This window comes from Lutra lutra, chromosome 7, assembly GCF_902655055.1.
Source record: "Lutra lutra chromosome 7, mLutLut1.2, whole genome shotgun sequence".
NCBI classification, from domain to species: domain Eukaryota; kingdom Metazoa; phylum Chordata; class Mammalia; order Carnivora; family Mustelidae; genus Lutra; species Lutra lutra.
In genome coordinates, this window is record NC_062284.1 from 103,141,483 (window position 1) to 103,165,038 (window position 23,556).

General features: G+C 42.9%; 1 protein-coding gene and 1 long non-coding RNA gene across 9 annotated transcripts in view; one reads left to right on the forward strand and one right to left on the reverse strand.

The window, feature by feature from the left end:
- The window catches only part of FBXO34 (F-box protein 34), a 144,266-nt gene extending 124,431 nt beyond the window's left edge, over window positions 1-19,835 (forward strand). For 5 of the 8 annotated variants that reach the window (XM_047736128.1, XM_047736126.1, XM_047736131.1 and 2 more), the window contains one exon: window positions 16,593-19,835. In XM_047736128.1, the coding sequence (XP_047592084.1) occupies window positions 16,603-18,738 (2,136 nt within the window). In that variant the 5' untranslated portion in view covers window positions 16,593-16,602 and the 3' untranslated portion in view covers window positions 18,739-19,835. Of the gene's footprint in view, window positions 1-848; window positions 961-2,082; window positions 2,107-16,592 lie in introns of those variants that run through there. The other 3 variants (XM_047736130.1, XM_047736132.1, XM_047736133.1) reach the window with 3 other exon arrangements.
- LOC125103994 (uncharacterized) lies at window positions 934-20,782 on the reverse strand. The gene is made up of 3 exons (XR_007128554.1): window positions 20,661-20,782; window positions 1,234-1,280; window positions 934-1,008 (listed from the first exon to the last, which is right to left on the reverse strand). It is a non-coding gene; the product is annotated as an uncharacterized LOC125103994 (long non-coding RNA).
- Window positions 20,783-23,556: the final 2,774 nt, after the last annotated feature.

A 23,556-nucleotide genomic window follows, 5' to 3' on the forward strand; every position in this document is an offset into this window, starting at 1 on the left:
CCACTGTCACCTTGGTCTTGGACTTTCAGCCTCCAGAACTGTGAAAAGTAACTTTTCTGTTGTTTAAGCCATGCAGTCTGTGGCTTTTGTATCACAGCTCAAGCAAACTGACACACTCATGATGAGGTGGTAGTTGAGTGTCAATAAGAAATACAGCAAGGTTACTATTTCTTTTTGCCCCAGTGCATTTATGGGGTAATGATGAGATGTTGTGTATAGCTTCACATAATCTAGTACTGGAAAGAGATGGTAGGACCTATGAAATCTAAATATAATAGATATTAATATTCTTATTCTTTTGGCCTTATTCTTGACCATTTTGTAATTTCCCATTTGCCTGTGGTTATATTTTAATGTCATATCTTCTGTTCTCTACCACTTCTCATTCGTTGGAACTAATTTTTATAATTAAGTCTATTATAAATCAATACGAGAGTAGTGCTGTGTGTATTCTCCTGTGTGTTTTCCGTACAGTCATTCCAGCTCAGCCTTATTCTCTGGTAATATCATCTGTACTCCAGCCTCTGTTCCAGACTGTCATATTTGCATTCACTTTTTGAAGTTTCTCTTTGCCAGAAATAGAATTCGAGTGCTCCTAGTGATGTCTGACTTTATTCTGCACATTTTTAAATTTGCAAATTAATCAAAAGCAAAGGGATCCGTGTATGTTTCTCAAGTTTGCCAGGAGGTCAGGAATTCTGTCAGTTGTCTTCTTGCTGAAGCCCCAAGGTCTAGTCTAACACTTAAAGGGAAGTTAAGTATTTTAATAAATGAATAGTTTTATTTTAGGTAGGTTATCAAATTTGGGCACCCAGAACTGAACCCATAACCCAAATTCTTCTTCCTCTCACAGTTAGACTTCAGTCTTCATGTCTGATGTCGAGAATAAGCTTAGTGGTAGGGAGTGCCCCATCCCTGTGTTCCTCATTGGCTTCCCGTCCTCATTTCATAATGTGGTAGGTAAGAGCATACTTTGACTCCTAACTGTGAACATCCAGACTTCTTCTTCTTTTTTTTTTTTTTAAAGATTTTTATTTATTTATTTGACAGAGAGAGATCACAAGTAGACGGAGAGGAAGGCAGAGAGAGAGAGAGAGAGGGAAGCAGGCTTCTTGCTGAGCAGAGAGCCCGATGTGGGACTCGATCCCAGGACCCTGAGATCATGACCTGAACCGAAGGCAGCGGCTTAACCCACTGAGCCACCCAGGCGCCCCAACATCCAGACTTCTTGACGTGCTTGCTGCAAGCTTCTTAACCTCCCTCTGCTTTAGATTTTTCATCTACAATGAGAGATAATAAGAGTATGCATTTGTTAGGTTTTTAGGGGGATTGTGAGCTTTGAACAGTGTTTGGCACAGTAAACATTTTAGAGCTGTTAGAGCTATTATTCTAGAAGTAAAAACAGATTTTTGTCATCTCACTTATTTGTATCTTTTATCTCTAAGTCTACATTTCTTTCTTTCACTTTAAACAACAGAACTTTTGCCCATAAAACTGGCATGATTTTCCCTGGTAGTGGCAGTGTAAATTAGCTCTACTGGAAAGTGGTTGGGCAAGGTATACCCAGTCATAAAAATAGTCACACTCTGACTCAGGAATTCCACTTCTGGGAATTTTCTGTGCCTAAGAGAGTGCATCCATGAAGTTTACATTATAACGTCCAGGGTTGGGTGGAATAGTTTATTAAATTCGGGCACCTAGACATTTACAATTGATTGGTTTCCGGGCCATGTAGTAACATGGAAAATATTCATGATGTGAAAAGTATAACATTTTATGTATAATATGATTACAGCCGTGTTAAGTAAATACATACTTCCAGGAATTTCAGAGGATAGGACATATAAGAGCTCTTTTAACCCTCTTGACTTGTCAGATTCCGGATTTATGTAAAGCTGGTCCTGAAGGCCCAAAGTTTACCCTGTAATTGAGAGTTCTATATACCTTGTTTGTAAACCACTGTCTTTCCTGTTTGGCTTTAGCAATTCCGGGCTTAGTCAAATTCTGCAGAACTGAATGGACATGGGGATATAAAGGCGAAGACAGACCCTCTGTATACTCAAGGGATAGTTTTATATGAGATTTAAGATAAGTGCATAAACTCTGGTATGTGATTTTTTTGTCCAATAATAAGACAGTTTGGGCTCCTGTTGCCTAATGATTTGTGCATGTGTGTTTGTGTATGTGTGTGTGTGTGTGTGTATGTATGTGGTGTAGTATAGATTTGTCACATTTACTTTTTGGGAATACTCATTTTTAACACCAGGATTTAAGTTGGCTTTGGTAAACTCAAAAAACAGGCGATAGAACAGCAACTTTTCCAGTTTCCTTTTGACCATAAGCCTCATTTCTTTGTAAAGTGTACTTTGAACAGCCAGTGCATAGACTGCCACTTCAGTCTGGGTTCAACAGATCCTAGGGAATGTGATAGAAAGAAGAGTAATTCCTGAACAGTTTGGCACAGGTCTGTGGCTTAGGCTTTATTTCTTCTGTCGATACCATGGGCCCTGTTTCTGAAGTAATTCCCCCACCCCTTCCACCTCAGCCAGGATTGCTGACAGAAGTCTTTATTTTATTTAATTTAATTTATTTTAATTTAACTTAATTTTACTTTTTTGGTGTCCCAAGATTCATTGTTTATGCACCACACCCAGTGCTCCATGAAATACATGCTTGCCAGATCTTTTGTCTGCATTGATACTGCAAACAGTTTTGGTTGGTGCATTAATATTTGCTACCCTGAAGTTTTACTTTTTTGCCTCTTTTTTTCTTTCCTGAGGGATAAGCCATTTTTAAATTCATTTACACATCAGGGGCCAGCCTGTGCCCAATAGGCTGTTGTACTATGCTCAAGATCAAGGCCCAACACAGGGTATATGTATGTTGGCAGACTTGTGGTGTGCTGTTGCATATACACTCTAGATTTGTGCTGTTCTCTGATTTTTCATATCAAACGTTATTTGGCATCTGATGGATTGTTGAACTGTGTTTGTGGTTGGCCTTAAAATCTTTAAAATTTATTTCCTAGGAGAGTTGACGTCTTTATGTCCAAGTTATATTTGGTCAAATAGGATATATGTTAAAGCTCTGATCAGTTCTTTGAAAGGACTGCATTACTTTCAAAGAAAGTATTGCCTTAAAATATGTTAAATTTATATAAAATGTATATATGGAAGAATGACTGCTTTCAAAGTAAAAAGCATCAGGTCACTCAAGGAGTAAAATTTTGCTAGATTTTCTTTTCCAATGTTTTCTTTAAGAAATATTAGAATAGGAAAATAAGGTTTTAACAGGAAAGCTAAATATCTGAAAATCTATGGAGGTGAAATTTTTATGGTAATGCTCAGTGTACTTTTCAGTATATAATCAGTGATTGGGGGGGACTAAACTTTATTGGGTTTCATTGGATTTTGATGTTCATTCTAGTGGGAGCTACCAAATTGTAAATTTCTCATCAGCTCAGGTAACAATGAATTATGATACGCCAGAGTTAGGTGTTTGGCATTATGTCACAGGAACAATAGGAAATAACTTTGTAAACTGTTAACTGAATTAATATAAACATGGTAAGCTTAACAAAACGTAATATTTCAGTTTGTCTCTATCCCCAACTGTTACTTTATAAATCAGAATAGCCTGAGCAAGCGTTCTTTCCTCTAGCCTCCTCTCCCCCTTCTTCTCTACTCCAGGAAAAGGGGAAAGGAGGATCCATGTAAACTGATCACTCAGTATTTTGCAGTACTGTAAAACTGTTAGGTATTTAATTGCTTCTGTTGTGATCACAATAGAAGAGCAAAGTAGTGGCTACCCTTCCCAACTTATAATACTCCTTTTTGGTATGTTTTAGATACTTTATTGTCCCATCAGGCTTATCATACACTTTTGTTTTGGGGAAGTTAGTTTTTTTTTTTTTTTTTAAATATTTCATTTATTTGAGATAGAACACAAGCAGAGAGAAGGGTCAGAGGGAGAGGGAGAAGCGGACTCCCCACTGAGCAGGGAGCCCCCAGGGCTCCATCCTGATATGACCTGAGCTGAAGGCAGATGCTTAACTGACTGAGCCACCCAGGCACCCCCTTGGGAAGTTAGCTTTGTTTGGTCTTTAATCATGATACAGAATCTATATTAGATAACCATGAAGCATGTATGTGCTGTATTTCCTGTTCTTCCTCACTGAGTACTTCAGCTCCTTGCCACTCCCCAGGGACATCACTGGAACCCACAGCAAGCAGGGATGGTGTTCCCGACGAGTGGTCCTATTCCTTGTGACCCCAGGTGATGACAGAGTCCAGGGTTGATCGAGGACTTCTGGTAGCAACAACATTGTGGCATGGACAAGGGTCTATCATCCTTAGAGCCGTGGCTTGAGCATCTTATTTTTGTTCATTTGATTTTTTTGGTGGGGGATGCAGTATCAGAGTTCAGAGGGAGTTATGTTTTCTTTTCTTTTCTTTTTTTTTTTTTTAAAGATTTTATTTATTTATTTGACAGAGAGAAATCAAGTAGGCAGAGAGGCAGGCAGAGAGAGAGGAGGAAGCAGGCTCCCTGCTGAGCAGAAAGCCCGATGTGTGGCTCGAACCCAGGACCTGGGATCATGACCTGAGCCGAAGGCAGCGGCTTAACCCACTGAGCCACCCAGGCGCCCCAGGAGTTATGTTTTCTTGATTAACATGATTTTCCGGGTTGTTGCATCCAGGACACAGGGGCAACCTCAGCCTTAAACTTTGTTTCTGCTCCTACCCCCGAATCTCCGGGCAGCAGGGGGAGGGTCTGGCTACCCCTGCCCAGCCACCCTATTGTAAGGAAACTCCATCAGAAATTCAACTGGCTTCCAAACTGGGGGGAAAAATGTGAATTTTAAGAATGATGAAAGCTGTGAGCAGTGAGTTCTGGAAAACTATGCACGTGCTTCCAAAAGCTAATCTATTCATTGCTCGATATCTTTTAACAGACAGTAAAGGATTTTTCAATTAAATTGTGCACTGTTAACCATCCAGCCCTCCCCCGGCGAAGTTCAAAGATCCCATGAGATGGCTTTAGAGATGTTCCTTGAAAAAAAGGAGGGAACTCCCTCCCCCCAGAATGTTAGTCCCCCAGCCCCAATATTTTGGAGGTCAGTTTGAGAATTACTGTCTTTTCTGGCTTAGTTTGTTCAGGGTTTTTGTTTTGTTTTGTTTTGTTTTTGTTAAGGCACTCAGTGGGAGTTGGATGCATTCTGTCAGTGTTTAGAGGCCTATGAAGGGAAGTCCTTTCTTATGACTCCACCTGTATTCACGCCCTCCTGGTCTTGGAACTTTTTCTACTTTAACAGCCATAGAAGTCATTTCTACATATTTTAGATTATATGGCTTCTTATGTGATGTGGTATGTCTGTTTTAATTCATCACAGTTCGGTGTTGAGGTTTTATGTGGCACTGAAGAAAAACTGACCCAATTTGAAAGATAAAAAGCTCTTTGAATAGATGCTCTGAGAATTATTTAATTTTATTTGTGTCATAATTGGACCTAGCTTTTTTATATTTTTTGTTTGATTTTGTAGCAAGGAAAATAGATCCAGGAGACTCTTACCTAATTCTCATCCTAATTCCACCACTATCTAGTTATGGGGCTTCAAAAGTCATTATAATAGCTTTATTGCTTCATTTGCAAAAACAAAGATTTCATTATGTATACATGCAGTGTTCTGCTGGATTTGTTAATCATAAAAAGAAGTTGGTTTTAAGATGTTCTCTGACGCTTTTTTTTTTTTTTTTAAAGACTTTTTGAGAGACTTAGAGAGCAGAAGCAGGGTGGGAGGGAGAGGGAGAGGGAGAAACAGACTCCCTGCTGAGCAGGGATACCCATGGGGGGCTCAGTCCTGGGCTCAAGCCTAGGATCTGGAGATCATGACCTGAGCCAAAGGCACATGCTTAACTATCTGAGCCACCCAAGCACCACTCTCTGGAAGCTTTTACAGTATTTATTTATTTATTTATTTATTTATTTATTTATTTATTTTTTAATTTTTATTTTTTAAAGATTTTATTTATTTATTCAACCAACAAAGATCAAAAGTAGGCAGAGAGGCAGGCAGAGAGAGGAGGAAGTAGGCTCCCTGCGGAGCAGAGAGCCTGATTCGGGGTTCCATCCCAGGACCCTGGGATCATGACCTGAGCCGAAGGCAGAGGCTTTAACCCACTGAGCCACCCAGGTGCCCCAGCTTTTACATTTTTAAAGAAACAATGAATTTACTTACTGTACACTTTTATCCCCTCTAAAGGTGTCATGGGAATGGTCTTTCAAGGACTGGTCTATTTTAATTCCTCTGGCCTTTTTAAGTAGGTTCCATGCCGGATGTGGGGCTTGAACTCAGGATCCTTGAGATCAAGAGTTGCATGCCCTACCGACTGAGTCAGCCAGGCACCCCTCCTCTGGGCTTTTGTAAAGGAAGAGTGGCTCTTACTATTCTTTTTTTTTTAAAGGTTTTATTTGAGAGGGAGAGACAGAACATGGGTGTGTGGAGAGAGGGGCAGAGAGGGAGGAGAGGGAAAGGGAGAGAATCTTAAACATACTCCGTGCTAAGCATGGAACAGGACATGGGACTTAATCTCACAACCCTGAGATCATGACCTGAGCCAAACGTTTAATGGGCTGAGCCACCCAGGCACCCACCCCCATTACTGTTCTAATAAAAGTTGATTTCTTTTTGGAGTGCATTCCTGTACCTTTAATGAAGGGAAAGAAACAGGAAATATCTTCTAACCTGTTTTGATAGGCAAAGCTATATACTAAGAGTGACAAGTTAGAAAACAGGCATCTGCTTTTGATTTTTAGGCTTCCTGTTAGCACTAAGCCTATTATTAGCAGTGGGAGAAATCTCATCCTTTCTCCTGTTCTGATGCCATGTTGCCATTGTCATTGGTCAAGTCCCCCGCCCCCAGACTAAAGTTAGTATGATTCTTTCAACTTTGGGATTTATCCAAGCACTTTTTTCTTCAAAGTTAAATTCTCTTCCATGGTTCCATTTTGGGATTGTATACTTTGTTTAAAGGCGAGAGTTTTTCTAGCCTTTTAAAGCTGAAAACAGAAGTTAGAGTCTAAAAAGGGGGCGCCTGGGTGGCTCAGTTGGTTAAGCGGCTGCCTTCGGCTCATGTCATGATCCCAGGGTCCTGGGATTGAGCCCCACATCAGGCTCTCTGCTCAGTGGGGAGCCTGCTTCTCTCTCTCCCTCTGCTGCTCTACTTGTGCTCACTCTCTCTGTCTAATCAATCAATCTATTTAAAAAAAAAAAAAGAAGTTAGAGTTTAAAGGAATACTGGAATTATTTGAAAACAGTTTTGGCCTTCAGTGGAGGAAAGTTGTTCAAGTTTTAATTGATTCATTGTTATATCTCACCTTATTCCTGGAAAGGATAAGGTGACAGGTGCATACAAAGACTTTCTCCTTCACAGCCATGCTTTGTGAAGGAGTTGCTAAGGTTCAGTTTATCACCTTCGAGTCACAACTACACCGTGAACTTCTGGCTCTGCCCTAGTCACCCACTGTCATTCGTACAGGGGGACACCAAAAATCTAAAGTTTTTCTTGGCCAGACCTGTGTCAGTCTGTCTACTAGATATCTGTCTTGCGGACAACACTTTTTAAAACCAAACTTACCAGGGGTGCCTGGGTGGCTCAGTGGGTTAAGCCTCTGCCTTTGGCTCAGGTCATGATCTGAGGGTCCTGGGATTGAGCCCCATGTTGGGCTCTCTGCTCGGTGGGGAGCCTGCTTCCCCCTCTCTCTCTGCCAGCCTCTCTGCCTGCTTGTCAAATAAATAAAGAAAATTTTTAAACCAAAACAAAAACAACCGAACTTCCCTCTCTTCCCCTGCTCCAAAATGCTTAGCCACCTTTTTCACTATCTCAGTAAAAGGTGCCACTCTTCATCCAGTTGCTGAAACCATAAGCTGAGGACCCATCCTTGATACCTCTCCCTCAACTTCCACTTACAACCAGCAGCTAAAGTTCCTGTCTGTTGTTGCTTATTAATCCATTTACTTGTTGTCTCTCTGCTCACAGCACCTTAGCTAGACTGACTGTTTCTCACTTACCTCAGTTTCCTAAAAGCCTCATCTACTTTTGAACCTCTTAGGACTTTGTTGTATCCTCTTTTAGGGCTCAGCTTAGAAAATCAGGGATTCTCTGACCTGTTTATTTCTCTACCCTCAAGACTCAGCTTGGTATTGGTGGTTCCATCTCGTCCCTTCCTACACCCCTTCCATTTGTGTGTTGTCCTCCCCACCCCCATGAATGGGCTCTCCCAGCACCCGTACTCTCTTCATAAACACACATCACATTCTATTGTAATAGCTTATTGACTTTTCTGTCTTCTTAAGGGCAGCGACTATGTCTTACTTAGAAATTGCACAAGTAGTATCCAGCCCAGAATGTTCAGTAAATTCCTTATAATCAATAGATAGTAGCAAATGGATGGTGGTTAGTATGAAAACAATGTTGAAGCTGTTATGTTAGTTTTATTGTTCTGGTTGCTTTAAAATTTGCATCTTAAGTGTTATGGTTGGCCTTCATCTACTACTGGGTCCTATAGTAGCAGTTCTGTGCACAAGCTCCCAAAGTGTGAAGTACGGTAGGGCAAAGTGGGAATGAAGCTGATAGGTGGGCTGGGTAGGTTCCACTTCACATTCCATCAGTAAAGAGATTAGGCTTTCTTATAGGTAGCGATCATGTAGCAGAGATGGGATGGCTGCTTAAACTAGGGCATTTGTGCCATAAATGAAGAGGTAGCATTTTGTTTATTTATCTATTTATCTATTTTTTTTGGAGGCTGTAACTTTTTAAAAATTAACATATAATGTATTATTTGTTTCAGGGGTACAGGTCTGTGATTCATCAGTCTTACACAATTCACAGCACTCACCATAGCATATACCCTCCCCAGGGTCCATAACCCAACCACCCCATCCTTCCTATCTCCCTCCACTCCAGCAACCCTCAGTTTGTTTCCTGAGATTGAGTCTCTTATGGTTTGTCTCCCTCTCTGGTTTTGTCTTGTTTCATTTTTCCCTCCCTTCCCCCATGATTCTCTGTCTTGTTTCTCAAATTCTTCATTTCAGTGAGATCACAAGATAGTTTCCTTCTCTTCAGTTGACCTATTTCGCTTAGCGTAATATCCTCTAGTTCCACTGGTGTCGTCGGAAATAGCAGGATTTCGTTTTTTGATGGCTGCATAATATTCCACTGTATATATGTACCACATCTTCTTTATATATTCATCTGTTGATGGACATCTAGGCTCTTTCCATAGTTTGGCTATTGTGGACATTGCTGCTGTAAACATTGGGGTGCAGGTGCCCCTTTGGATCACTACCTTTGTATCTTTGGGGTAAATACCCAGTAGTGTAATTGCTGGGTCATAGGTTCGCTCTATTCTCAACTTTTTGAGGTACTGCCATACTGTTTTCCAGATTGGCTATACCAGCTTTCATTCCCACCAGTGTAGGAGGGTTCCACTTTCTTTGCATCCTCGCCAACATCTGTCATTTCCTGACTTGTTAATGTTAGTCCATTGTAACTGGTATGAGGTGGTATCTCACTGAGGTTTTGATTTGTATTTCCCTGATGCCGAGTGATATTGAACACTTTTTCATGTGTCTGTTGGCCATTTGAATGTCTTCTTTGCAGAAATGTCTGTTCATGTCTTCTACCTATTTCTTAATCATATTATTTGTTCTTTGGGTGTAAGTTCTTCATAGATTTTGGATACGAGCCCTTTATCTTATTTGTCATTTGCAAATATCTTCTCCCATTCTGTTGGTTGTCTTTTGGTTTTGTTGACTGTTTCCTTTGCTGTGCAAAAGCTTTTTATCTTGATGAAGTCCCAGCAGTTCATTTTTGCCCTTGCTTCCCTTACCTTTGGTGATGTTTCTAGGAAGCAGTTGCTGCGGCTGAGGTCGAAGAGGTTGCTGCCTCTGTTCTCCTCAAGGATTTTGATGGAGTCCTGCTTTACATGTAGGTCTTTCATCCATTTGAGTCTTTTTTGTGTGTGTGGTGTAAGGAGGTGGTCCAGTTTCATTCTTTTGCATGTGGCTGTCCCCAGTTTTCCCAACACCATTTGTTGAAGAGACTTTCTTTTTTCCATTGGACATTCTTTTCCTGCTTTGCCAAGATTAGTTGATCATAGAGTTGAGGGTCCATTTCTGGGCTCTCTATTCTGTTCCATTGATCTGTGTGTCATTTTTTGTGCTGGTACCATACTGTCTTGATGATGACAGCTTTGTAATAGAGCTTGAAGTCTGGAATTGTGATGCCACCAGATTTGGTTTTCTTTTTCAACATTCTTCTGGCTAATCGGGGTCTTTTCTGGCTCCATACAAATTTTAGGATTATTTGTTCCATTTCTTAGAAAAAAGCTGATGGTATTTGGATAGAGATTGCATTAAATGTGTAGATCACTGTAGGTGGCATAGGCATTTTCACAGTATTTGTTCTTACAATCCATTATTGTGGAACATTTTTCCATTTTTGTGTCTTCCTCAATTTCTTTCATGGGTGTTCTGTAGTTTTCTGAGTACAGATTCTTTGCCTCTTTGGTTAGATTTATTCCTAGGTATCTTACAGTTTTGGGTGCAGTTGTAAATGGGATTGACTCCTTGATTTCTCTTTTCATCTGTCTTGTTGTTGCTGTATAGAAATGTAACTGATTTCTGTGCATTGATTTTATATCCTGACACTTTACTGAATTCCTGTATGAGTTCCAGCAGTTTGGAGTGGAACCTTTTGGGTTTTCCACATAAAGTATAATATCATCTGCAAAGAGTGAGAGTTTACCTCTTTGCCGATTCAGATGCCTTTTATTTCTTTTTGTTGTCTGATTGCTGAGGCTAGGACTGCTAGTATTCTGTTGAATAGCAGTGGTCATAGTGGACAGCCCTGCCTTGTTCCTGACTTTAGAGGAAAAGCTCTCAGTTTTTCCCCATTGAGACTGATATTTGCTATAGGCTTTTCCCATATGGTTTTTATGATATTGAGGTATGTTCCATCTTTCCCTCTCTTTGAAGAGTTTTGATCAAGAAAGGATGCTGTATACTGTCAAATATTGTTTCTGCATCTATTGAAAGGATCGTATGGTTCTTGTTCTTTCTTGTATTAATGTATTGTATCATATTGATTGACTTGCAGATATTGAACCAACCTTTTAGCCCAGGAATAAATCCCACTTGGTCATGGTGAATCATCCTTTTAATGTACTGTTGGATCCTGTTGGCTAGTATTTTGGTGAGAATTTTTGCATCCATATCCATCAGGGTTATTGGTCTATAATTCTCCTTTTTGATCGGGTCTCTGTTTTTGGGATCAAGGTAATGCTGGCCTCATAAAATGAGTTTGGAAGTTTTCCTTCCATTTCTATTTCTTGGAACAGTTTCAGGAGAATATGTACTAATTATTCTTTAAATATTTGGTAGAATTCCCCTGGGAAGCCGTCTGGCCCTGGGCTCTTGTTTGTTGGGAGATTTTTTTTTTTTTTTTTTTTTTTTTTTTTTTTGTGGATCAGTGATCTTTTTATTTTTTTATTTTTTTTATAAACATATATTTTTATCCCCAGGGGTACAGGTCTGTGAATCGCCAGGTTTACACACTTCACAGCACCATAGCACATACCCTCCCTAATGTCCATAACCCCACCCCCCTTCTCCCAACCCTCCTCCCCCCAGCAACCCTCAGTTTGTTTTGTGAGATTAAGAGTCACTTATGGTTTGTCTCCCTCCCAGTCCCATCTTGTTTCATTTATTCTTCTTCTACCCCCTTAACCCTCTATGTTGCATCTCCACTTCCTCATATCAGAGAGATCATATGATAGTTGTCTTTCTCTGATTGACTTATTTCGCTAAGTATGATACCCTCTGGTTCCATCCACATCGTCGCAAATGGCAAGATTTCATTTCTTTTGATGGCTGCATAGTATTCCATCGTGTATATATGCCACATCTTCTTTATCTATTCATCTGTTGATGGACATCTAGGTTCTTTCCATAGTTTGGCTATTGTAGACATTGCTGCTATAAACATTCGGGTGCACGTACCCCTGTTGGGAGATTTTAATTACTGTTTCAATTTCCTTACTGGCTATAGGTCTTTTCAGGCTTTCTATTTCTTCCTGGTTCAGTTTTGATAGTTTATACATCTCTAGGAATGCATCTATTTCTGGCGTATAGTTGTTCCTAATATATGTTCTTGTAATTGTATTTCTTTGGTGTTGGTTGTGATCGCTCCTCTTTCATTCATGATTTTATTAATTTTGGCCTTTTTTCTTTTTGATAAGTCTGACCAGGCAGTTATCAGTTTTATTAATTCTTTCAAAGAACGAACTCCTAGTTTCATTGATCTGTTCTACTGTTCTTTTGGTTTCTGTTTTATTGATTTCTGCTCTGATCTTTGTTATTTCTCTTCTCCTACTAGGTTTGAGGCTTTATTTGCTGTTCTTTCTCCAGCTCCTTTAGGTATATTAGGTTGTATATTTGAGAACTTTCTTGTTTCTTGAGAAAGGAGGGGGAGCATTTTAGTGACTTAGTGATTGGATATGGTTTGGGGTGGGGAGGGGATCTTTAAGTGACCCAACTTTCTGGCTTGATTCTAGGTACTTGATGCTTTCATTAACTAGTTGTGTTGATTTTTGAGAGTGTTTCTGACATCCAGCAATGTCTGTGAGGCAGGCAATAGGATATGAAGTTTGGGATAGCACACCACTGGCGAGTCATCAGTATGAACTACAAGACAGCACTTATATATGTAGCCTGAGTAATAATGGTCTAGAAAAAGAAGGAACTCTGCGGAACATGGACATTTAAGGCTGGGGAAGAAGAGAAGAGAGCTGGGAAGAAGCAGTGTCAAACTGAAGAGTTGGTGTTAAAGAGGAAATTTGGCAATAAAAAGGCCATTGATTTTTGCGTGTGTGTGTTTTAAGGAAAACATAACAAGTAAGAAAATGGGCTTGTCTTTTTTTTTTAAGATTTTATTTTTTTATTTGACAGAGAGAGACACAGTGAGAGAGGGAACACAAGTAGGGGGAGTGGGAGAGGGAGAAGCAGGCTTCCTGCAGAGGTTCTGTCCCAGGACCCTGGGATCATGACCTGAGCCAAAGGCAGACGCTTAATGACTGAGCCCCCCAGGTGCCCTGTAAATAGTTTGTCTTTAACCAGCTGTTAGAATAGATGCTTCGGTACATGTTACCTGCAGGGCTTTCTGTTGGACAGTTCTTCCTCAGCCCACATCCAGAACCCCACTGACAGTCTTACAGCAGATCTAACAATGACCTTTAATCCTTTCCAAGCTAAATTTAATAAAAACAGATGGCAGAAATTCTGGATCCAATCCCAGAAGTTCTGAATCATTGAGCCCAGGGATCTTAATTTTTTACAAGGATATTTCTGATTGTCTAAGGAACACTCATGTGTAGGTAGGTGCTAGAGCCCTTCATTTTGTTTAATTACAAGAGAACAGGACTTTATTATGGTGAACATTAAAGTACAATTGTGATGGAGAGATTGACAACCATGGAAACCTGGCTGGAGCTTTCCACAGTGCTGGTCTGTGTTTGTGGGGGTGCGGTGGGGGTGGGCACAGCGCCACCATCTGGTGTAATCTGTTAGAGATGGAAATCTGCTATCTTACAGGTTTTGTGGCAGATGCCCCTGGTGCCCTGCATCAGACTCTCCTGGTCTACACTGATTTCAACCCAAACTCAGGTTTCCAATTTCTCACTTCACTCTAAGTCTCGCCAACACTTTTCTGTTTTCTGCTTCAGGACCTTCAAGCCCAGCAAAAGAAGGAGGGAGGCTGATATTCTGTGCAGCCTTTAAGTACGGGACAAGAGCCCATACCTAATTGTTGTGCTTCCTTCAGGGGTCCCACAGACTCCCCAGCAGTCACCCTCTTTGTATCCAATGACCTCACTGGCTTTTCTCCTTCCCAGTTCTCACTTCTGTTCCCTGGGATCATCTCCTATTTTAATACTGCTAAAACCCTGTCCGCTAGCAATGTGTCAGTTGAGCTGACTTCACAGGTTAATGAATTTCAAACAAAAGCCTTCCATAATTACATTAGTTTCTTCTTAATGTCCCTGCCTATCAATAATAGCACCCAAAATAATGTGTGGGGGAAGAAGGCGAAGAGAACATACTGTGCATTGCAGAATGGCACACACATTGCTGAAGTTTAAATTTATTCACAGACACTCTAATGAGATCATTTTGTGAGAATTTATTGGATCTTTCAACAATCTCCATTTCTTTTTTCACTTAGAGAAGAGTTGAAGGGAATATGAAAAACCAGAAAATCATTGACACAGAGAGTTAGCACTAGATGTCTCTTTTTATTAATTAATCTGCTTTTTAAATATGTATTCATCTTGTTCTTGGATTCTCAGTGGGTCTTTTTGTAAAACATAAATAAACAAATGGTAGAAAACTATTAAAAATGCTATACTGCAGGAAAGGGGGGACATCACAGATTTAGGATAGAAATTGGGAAAAGTCATCAGCAAACCAGTCTAGTCTATTTCAGGGATATCTATGAAAAGATGCTTTGGGGGCACCTGGGTGGCTCAGTGGGTTAAAGCCTCTGCCTTCGGCTCAGGTCATGATCCCAGGTCCTGGGATCGAGCCCCACATCGGGCTCTCTGCTTGGCAGGGAGCCTGCTTCCCTTCCTCCCTCTCTGCCTGCCTCTCTGCCTACTTGTGATCTCTGTCTGTCAAATAAATAAATAAAATCTTTAAAAAAAAAAAAAGATGCTTTGTCTTGAACGCAAGATTTTTCTTCACTTAGCTAGAAGATATTCAGATTCCTGTTTCTTCTTTTAGCTGAGCCCAGACTCAAGAAATTAAGAGTTGAAAGGTGAACAAACTTGTCCTGGGTGATCACTTTCATCCTTGACAACTAGAATTAATATCTGAAAGCAATTATCATAGAGACGGACATGTTGCAGGCACTCACTAAATGTTATACGGTGAACGATAGAGGAATATGCCAAGTTGCTGAATTTGTGTGTCCCAGACTGGTGTCCCCACAAGTGAGAGTAGGGAAACTCCATATGCTTAGACTTGTGGGGGCTCTTGCCGCCAACCGCTGATTGCTGATGTTTATTTTATAGGTTTATTTTGTAGGAGGCCAGGCATCCCTACAAAACACTTTTTCTCAATTCTGGTAACAATGACTATTTTACTGTGAAAATTGATGAGATCATTAGGTATTTTAGTATTCTAACCCCTCTGTCAACATTTCGAGTCAGACCCAGAGAGGAAGTGACTTATCCAAAGTAAACTCACCAAGTCTAGCTAATTAATGGTACAGCAAGGACTAAAACACACATGTAATGTGTGTAATGACATGTAATCATCTTTCTGATTTATAAGATGGCTCCCATCTCTTCCAGCCTTGGTCAGGGAATAAAATGGCATTTGAACTAGTTCAAAATGGCTTTTAGACTTAATCAGGATTATGGGTTCTGTATTTAAGGCATTTGGAGGAAATTTGATAGTTAAGAGCTTATATAAATAGATGATTTAGAAAATCAAGACTAGAGGCAATCAGGGACGCCTGGGTGGCTCAGTCAGTTAAGCATCTGCCTTCGCCTCAGGTCATGACCCCGGGGTCCTGGGATCGAGCCCCGCAGTGGGCTCCCTGCTCAGTGGGGAGCCTGCTTCTCCTCTCCTGCCTGTTCTGCCTGCTGCTTCTCCTGCTTGTGCTCTCTTTCTGAAAAATAAATAAAATCTTAAAAAAAAAAAAAAAAAAAGACTAGACATGCCTGGGTGGCTCAGCTGTTGAAGTATCCAACTCTGGATATCAGCTCAGGCCATGATATTAGGGTCAGGAGATCAAATCCTGTGTCGGGCTCCCTGCTCAGTGTGAGTTGGCTTGTAATTCTCTCTCCCCCCTCCCTCTGCCCACTCCCTGCTCACGCATGTGCATGCACTCTCTTGCTCTCTAGCTCTCTCAAATAAATAAAATCTTAAAAAAAAACAGGACTGGTAGATGGGCAAAGTACATAAACAGGTGAAAAATTATAAACATCTAAAATATTCACTAGTAAGAGAAAAGCTTAGAAAGCAGTACAATATTTTGACAGACTGCAGCCAATAAAATGCTAGCTGTGATGACTTAGAAATAGTGTCAGTCCACTAGGGATTCTGTTCAGTTCTTTTAATCTTTTCCTTCTATACTGTACCTTGTATTTGGAAGCTTTCAGTAAGTTATTTATTTTTTTAACATTTAAAGGACCAATTTTATGTAAGAATGTTAACTAATGTCAGTTTCTGAAATTCACTGTCTATTCAGCCTCAAATTTACCAATTTATTTTCTGGCCTGTACACCCACCACAAAAAGTGGTTTGCCTTGTTATTCTCTTTCTTTTTTTTTTTAATTTTTTTTTTTTATGCCTTGTTATTCTTGATCTGTATATTAAAAACTGGCTGAAATGAGAGTTGGTATGGTAAAGATTTAATGACCTGACAAAATGTTTCTATTACTCGCTAGAACTCTCCGAGATTACATGTTAAAAAAAAAAACTTTTCTAGGAACAAAGGTACCATTTTAATCAAATACGTATTTCTTTCCTGTAGAGCCTCTGTTATGCACCTAAAGCCATACTGGAAACTCCAGAAGAAAGTGCGACCTCTGGAAATCAGCAAGGAAACTCTGAGAACTCCTATGAGCCACCGAGCAGCTATAAATGATGAAAAACGCAAAGCTAACTACATGAAACCGAGTGTCTTTCCTTCACCCTCTCTTGGTAAAGCGTCATCGCGAAAGCCTTTTGGGACTCTTTCTCCAAATGTTCTGTGCAGCATGAGTGGGAAGAGTCCTGTAGAGAGCAGCTTGAACGTTAAAACCAAGAATGCACCATCTGCAACAATCCACCAGGGTGAAGACGGAGAAGGGCCGCTCGATATCTGGGCTGTTGTGAAACCGGGAAATACCAAGGAGAAAATTGCATTCTTTGCAGCCCACCAGTGTAGCAATAGGATAGGATCTATGAAAATAAAAAGCTCTTGGGATATTGATGGGAGAGCTACTAAAAGAAGGAAAAAATCAGGGGATCTTAAAAAAGCCAAAATACAGTTAGAAAGGATGAGGGAAGTGAACAGCAGGTGCTACCAGCCCGAGCCCTTTGCATGTGGCATTGAGCACTGTTCTGTGCATTATGTGAGTGACAGTGGCGATGGCATCTATGCCGGGAGGCCTCTGTCAGTCATCCAGATGGTCGCCTTCCTTGAGCAGAGAGCCAGTGCCCTGCTAGCTACCTGTACGAAAAACTGCACCAGCGCACCTGCTGTGCTGAGGCTTCCCGGGCAGCCCAGAGGCGTGCTCCCAGCCTCCGAGCCCTTTTCTGCTCCAGGAGCTTGTGAGGAATCCACAGAAAGAGGAAGTCCTGAGGTCGGTGAGCCGCAGAGTGAGCCAGTCCGTGTGCTTGACATGGTAGCCCGGCTGGAGTCCGAGTGCCTGAAGCGGCAGAGCCAGCGCGAGCCTGGGAGCCTCTCGAGGAATAACAGCTTCCGTCGAAATGTGGGCCGGGTGTTGCTGGCGAATGGCACTCAGGCTGATGAAGGCAAAGCTAACAAAGGCGCCTTGGAGGCACCAGACACTCAGGTGAATCCTGTGGGGTCTGTAGCTGTGGACTGTGGCCACTCACGAGCGGACCGTTGTTCTCCTGAGGGGAATGAGGCATGGGACGGTGCTCCCGGGGGCTGTCCCCCGTTGCCAGCAAGTGTGAATTTCCTCACAGACAGTGCAAAGTTTGAGTCAGATCAGCACAGTGCTATGAAGAATGGCAGTAGGTATGATGTGGAAATGACAGAGGAACTTGCCGGGTCACCTTTTCCTCCTCACACCTGCTCTCAGGCCACGGAGTCGCGCACGGATGCTGTTGATTGTATGAGCGGAGAGCTCGTGCCGCTTCCGAGCCAGGATCCTGAGCAGAGAAGGAAGGAATCTTTGTGCATTAGTATCACTGTGTCCAAGGTAGAGCAGGGCCAGCCTTCTAGTCTAAAGTCCTGTGAAGACCCACTTCCAGGGATGTTGTTTTTTTTGCCACCTGGTCAGCACCAGTCAGACTGTTCCCAGTTGAGTGAAGGCACAAGGGAGTCTCGTGAGGCCGGCCAGCTTCGAGATGCTGCGGAGGGCGACAGCACCTCTGAGGACAAAAGTGTTTCCCCTGATGCGTTTGTCCTGCCAGCCTCTCCTGTGGAAAGTACGTTACCGGTGCTTGAGACGTCCAGTTGGAAGAAGCAAGTGTCTCATGACTTTCTGGAGACCAGGTTTAAAATCCAGCAGCTTTTGGAGCCTCAGCAGTACATGGCATTTCTGCCCCACCACCTCATGGTGAAAATCTTCAGGTTACTTCCCACCAAGAGCTTAGTGGCTCTCAAGTGTACCTGCTGCTATTTCAAGTTTATCATCGAATACTACAACATCAGGCCGGCAGATTCCCGCTGGGTGCGAGATCCTCGATACAGAGAGGACCCTTGCAAGCAGTGCAAGAAGAAATACGTGAAGGGGGACGTGTCCCTGTGCCGGTGGCATCCCAAGCCCTATTGCCAGGCATTGCCCTACGGGCCAGGGTACTGGATGTGCTGCCACCGGTCTCAGAAGGGCTTCCCCGGCTGTAAGCTGGGGCTTCACGACAATCACTGGGTCCCTGCTTGCCACAGCTTTAATCGGGCAATCCATAAGAAAGCAAAGGGGACCGAAGCTGAAGAGGAGTACTGAAGTCTAGAGAGGTGACAAAAGGACAGATTTTTAAAATGGAGAAACACCACCTAGATCTACCATTCAAGTGAATGTTGCCTCTCAGAGCCCTCACTCCAGGAGAACCTGTACTTCCTCCAGGAGGACGGCCATGATTGCTCAGGCATTTTTTTAAACTCTTGCTTTATGAGCTCTACAAGGAAACTGGTCTCATTGTTTCAGAGTGGCGCCTCCCATTGGTCCAGGGTGGTATCCCACAATTTGATTCACTTGCCTGTGAATATGCCTGTTCTCCCAAATCAAATCCACCCCCAAAGGACGAAGACTTGCCACCATCAAGGACGTTCAGAAGAGTTCATTGCAGACTATGCAGGCAGTCCCCCGAAAGGGGCTCCAGAAATGTTTTAAGCACTGGCACCATATTTGAAATAAGCAAATAGCGTCCTATGGAAAGAAGAGCAGCACTCTTGGATGAAAAGTATGCTTACAAAGGAAAAGTCAGGCACCTTACCTTAGCCCTTGTATGCTTGATCTGTGAGACTGAAGTTTGTGGTTGGAGATGGATTTCATGCCCTGTGGTGTTTACAGTGTATATAATGGTTGTGTTTTCATAGGGCTATGAAAGTGCACATTAAACCCGAGCGCCTTTACCTTAGATGAGTGCTTTTGGCCCCTCTGTAAATAACACTATTAAATCCAGTTGTATATAGCGGACAGCAGACTGAACATAATCCCCACAATGCAGCTAGGATAGTGTTGCGGCTACAGTTGTGTGGTTTTGTTTTTTTTTTTAATTGTCTCGTCTTAAATTTGTACATCCTGTATAAAATATGAATGTTTCCCAAATAAACTATGAATGTTTCCTGTATAATATATGAATGTTTCTGAGAAGAAACTCTAAAATAGTTAAGAGGTTAACCTGTTGAAGATACCAAATAATGGTTTAACTGGACAACCTTATAATTAGCATAGAGAACAATCCTGTTATATTTTAGTGATCCACCAAGAATGAGAAGATATTATATAGTCAGATTATAACATTCTTGTCTACTTTACTCTTTGTCTGGTTACAAATTTTTTTTTTTTAACTTCAATAAAAACATGCATCTTAAATGGAACCGGAGTTGCCAATTTTTTTTCCTCCTTTTTTGAGGTAATTAATAATGGAGAATTATGTTGTGAATTGAATCGTAAGAATTTAAAAAATTTTTGAGTTGTTAGGGGATGGGGGAGAGAAAATTATTTTTCTGCTGTGGAAAAAAGACCATCTTAACGTTATGAGCTTACATTTTTGTAACATTTTATGCTTATTTTGAATTTGTTGTCTTCCCAGTACCTGCTGCATCTCCTGTTGGAGGATGTCCTCACAGCTTGTCTTGGCATAACTAGTTCACCATTAAGAAGTCAGTGAGGATATGACCACCTAAGTCTGTGGTCACGTAATGCTGGGTGGGGATGGAAGGTATTGGGCCCCAGAAGGCTCCTGCGAAGGACCTAAAAACTAGGTCGGTTTGAAATCCGGTACCCATCAGAGCCCATCAGCCTCCCGCTGTGGAGAAGCATGATGAATGTTCCAGGGGAGAGCTGAGGGGGAAGTGGTGAGTGCAGGCCGTCATGGCCCCGAAGTACAGTTAAAGGTTGAGTATGCTCTGGCTAGGTCAGCCAAGCAGAGTGGGACAGGACGGTGCCAGGTGGAGCAAGGGTCACCTGTGGCAGAGGTGTTGGGTGGCCACAGAGCAGCTTCCACACTGGACTCCGCCTTGGGCTCTTCTGCCCCTTCTGCCCCTTATCGGTCGGCAAGCTGCTCCCTGAAAAGGCAGGATACTAACACTGAAGAGTGTCTCTCAGTGGTCTGTCCCTGTCAGGCAATGATAAGGACGCCTCTGACCACACTCGGCCAGAGCCAGTGACCCAGAAACAAGGAGAGGCTGAGAAGAGCCTACCTTTCCGTCATGTTGTCTGTGCCCTTCCTCACCACTTGCCCCAGCGGAGGGAGGTATGTGGGAATGCTTTTCAGTTGAGTGTTCTGGGCTGAAGTTTCCAGTGCCTGCCCTCCTCCCCTGTGATTTGCTTTAGACTGGCAGTCTCAGCACGCCTTCCTGCTAGCTTTGTCATGGCTCATGACTTAGGATTAAAGCAGATCTGCACGCACAGGATTTCGAGTACAGCTGGGCATGTGGAAAGCGCCTGGAAAACACAGCTGGCATTGTTACTGGCTGTCGGTTCTACCTTTGCCCAGGTGGATGCACAGGATAATTGTTTTGGTTGGTTTTCCCAAATCAGCCATTCCGGATCTGGTTTTCACATGGGACACAAAGCCATAACTCAGGGCTGCTTGAAAGCAGAGGACAAGGTAAGAATGTCCCAACGCATCTTGGTATGTGATCCTCAGGGGCCTTGGAAATCACTGACGACGACCTCTTTTGAACATTGCTGCCAGACCCTGTTCCCAGTGCTGTCAGAGAATGACGGAGGATTTTAGCAGGTGGCACCCCCTCCCTGCTCTTGCTGTAGACTGGTGTGGCTTCTCTCTTCGGGGAAAGACGCTGTGCTTCAGAGCCCCCTAGTGCCAAGCTTTTGAAAACAGTCAGCCTTGCTGCACTCTGCTTTCCTGCACTGCTATAGAATCGTAGACTTGCAAGAAAGGAAGAACAATGTGGACACCAGGACTCTAGCCTCCTCTCTGCCATGGGGACCCAAAGAAGACTTCCACCTTTCGGCTTTTGTTCAGAGGCTTTGATGTGCCTGGCCTAGTTTTCCTGTCCTACCATTAGAAAAAAATCAGAGAAGTCTGGGAGTCATGAGAGCCCTCTGCCCCTGTCTCTGGGGCAGTTTCGCTTTGTCCCCTACTCAGCGGATGACACCAGATATCCAAGGCAGGGAGGAATTGGAAATGGGAAAGGGGCAAAGGTAAACAATTTGTTTTCAGGCCTCATCAAAAATGACTCTGGCATTAAAATGGCCATGTGAAAGGATCCTTCCAAACTGACCACGTACCCCACCTGAGCATATTGTTAGCTCTCTGTTCAGGGGCACCTCTTTTGGAAGTGCCCTGCCCTGTCCCACCCACCTCACTTAGCTGCCGCCTGACATCGGCTGCCACTGTCCCATCTTACGGGTCGATCTTGCTCCCTGACTACTCTAGGTTCAGAGAGAGTAGCTCCGTCCTGCCATCCTCTCAGTGCCTCCCACATGGTACGTGCTGCTGGTGACCATCTCACTGTGAGGGGTGCTGGCAAGTTCTGATGGCCCTGAGTGATGCTGTAATTTTCCATCTGAAGTATGAGAATGCTGAAGTGGGGAGGATTATAGCTGGTCCCATGGGGGCGTTCTTGGTTAGAGACGTTCGCACAGCAGCCTCGAGTCTGCTGGGTAACTGTCCTGCATTTGGTATGATCTGGGCTCTGTTGCCAGTGGCTTTCCTGACCACAGGCTGCTTTGGGCCTTGTGGCTGCAGAAGGCTGTGGGCTGATGGTTATGCGTGATCTAGGAGCTCTGTTTCTGGGCTCTGTTCAACTATCCCTTCTAACTTGGACTTGCAAGGGCGTCTCTGCCTACCTGTCCTGGACTAGACTTGGAGACTTTTTATTACATGGGTATTCCCAGGCAATCTTCACAGCCTTCACTGCCTTCATTCTAGCAGACTGGCAATTTGTCCTCTCCTTTGTCCCACAGAAAGAGCCTACCTTAAAACCAGAATGAAGCCAGTCTGCGCCAAACTTCTTGCTGTATACAGCGGACTGCACTAGTAAGAGCTCTCCCTGTCAGGTTCCACTGAAATGCTTTGTCTACTGTGCACATTGCCTGGCATTTGGAGAAGCTGATCTTTTCTATCCCTGTTTTTCCTCTGGGTTCCAACAAGCTAGTGTTGCAATCTTTGTGAGTTGGTAAAAGTACCTCTGTGGGAAATGTGCAATCCCTTCTCTTGACGGTTCATGCCTGTTTCTGAGTTCGTGGCCATAGCTGGTGTTTTGCACAAACCTCCTGGGAAGAGCAAACATCCTTGTGGTCGTGCTCCCTTGGGTGACTTCCATTGTATTTATGCCTAAGCAAAACCAGCTCAGGCAGCACCCCTATTCTGGGTGGCTCATTTTGACTTTGGTGTTATCTAGAGGAGCAGAGCCACTAGTGTTGGTAGCTGGGGAGTCAGGAACAGAGAGGTGGACAGTCTCTTAAAATGCAACAAGCCTGGTGAGAGGTGATGCTCCTCTAAAACACAAAATGAGCCCCCCTCAAAGGCCCTCCCGTTCACGCTTTACGTGAGCAGAGGAAAAGGCCTCAGGACACGTTGGTTTGGGGACCAATCACTGTCTCAGATTCTCTTTGGAACAATGAAACACAGCAGGAATAAGTTTAAAGTTGGCATTTAAGGGGGAAATGGCATATGGCTGAAATACTCTTGGAAATCCTTTGCGTCCATCACCCAGTAGAGAATGGTCTATGGCCCTGCATGGTGGTGGGAAACGTGTAGGGCGTGAGAGGGGAGGTGTTCTTGCAGAGGCTGAGCTCAGCAGAAACTGACTTGAGGAATGGCACAACCCAACTCCCCAGGTAATCAGGGCAGTATCACCTGTGCTACTTAAATGACTCCTTTTCTGCCCACACCCCCGAACGGTTTGATCTATGAACTGGCATCCTCAAGTGTCTGTCCTAAGTAGTATGAAGAGTATGATGCAGTTTCTTCAGAAAGTTGCCACTCAGTAAAATGTGGAGGAGCAAGTTTGTATTTGGGTCAGTCCCTCGTCTGCTAGGAGGTAGATGTCCCATTTGCTCAACAGTTTGCAGTCCAGTGGGAGGAGGGGTGGAGCCAGGCCTGGCACCACAGCCTTCCCCATCCTG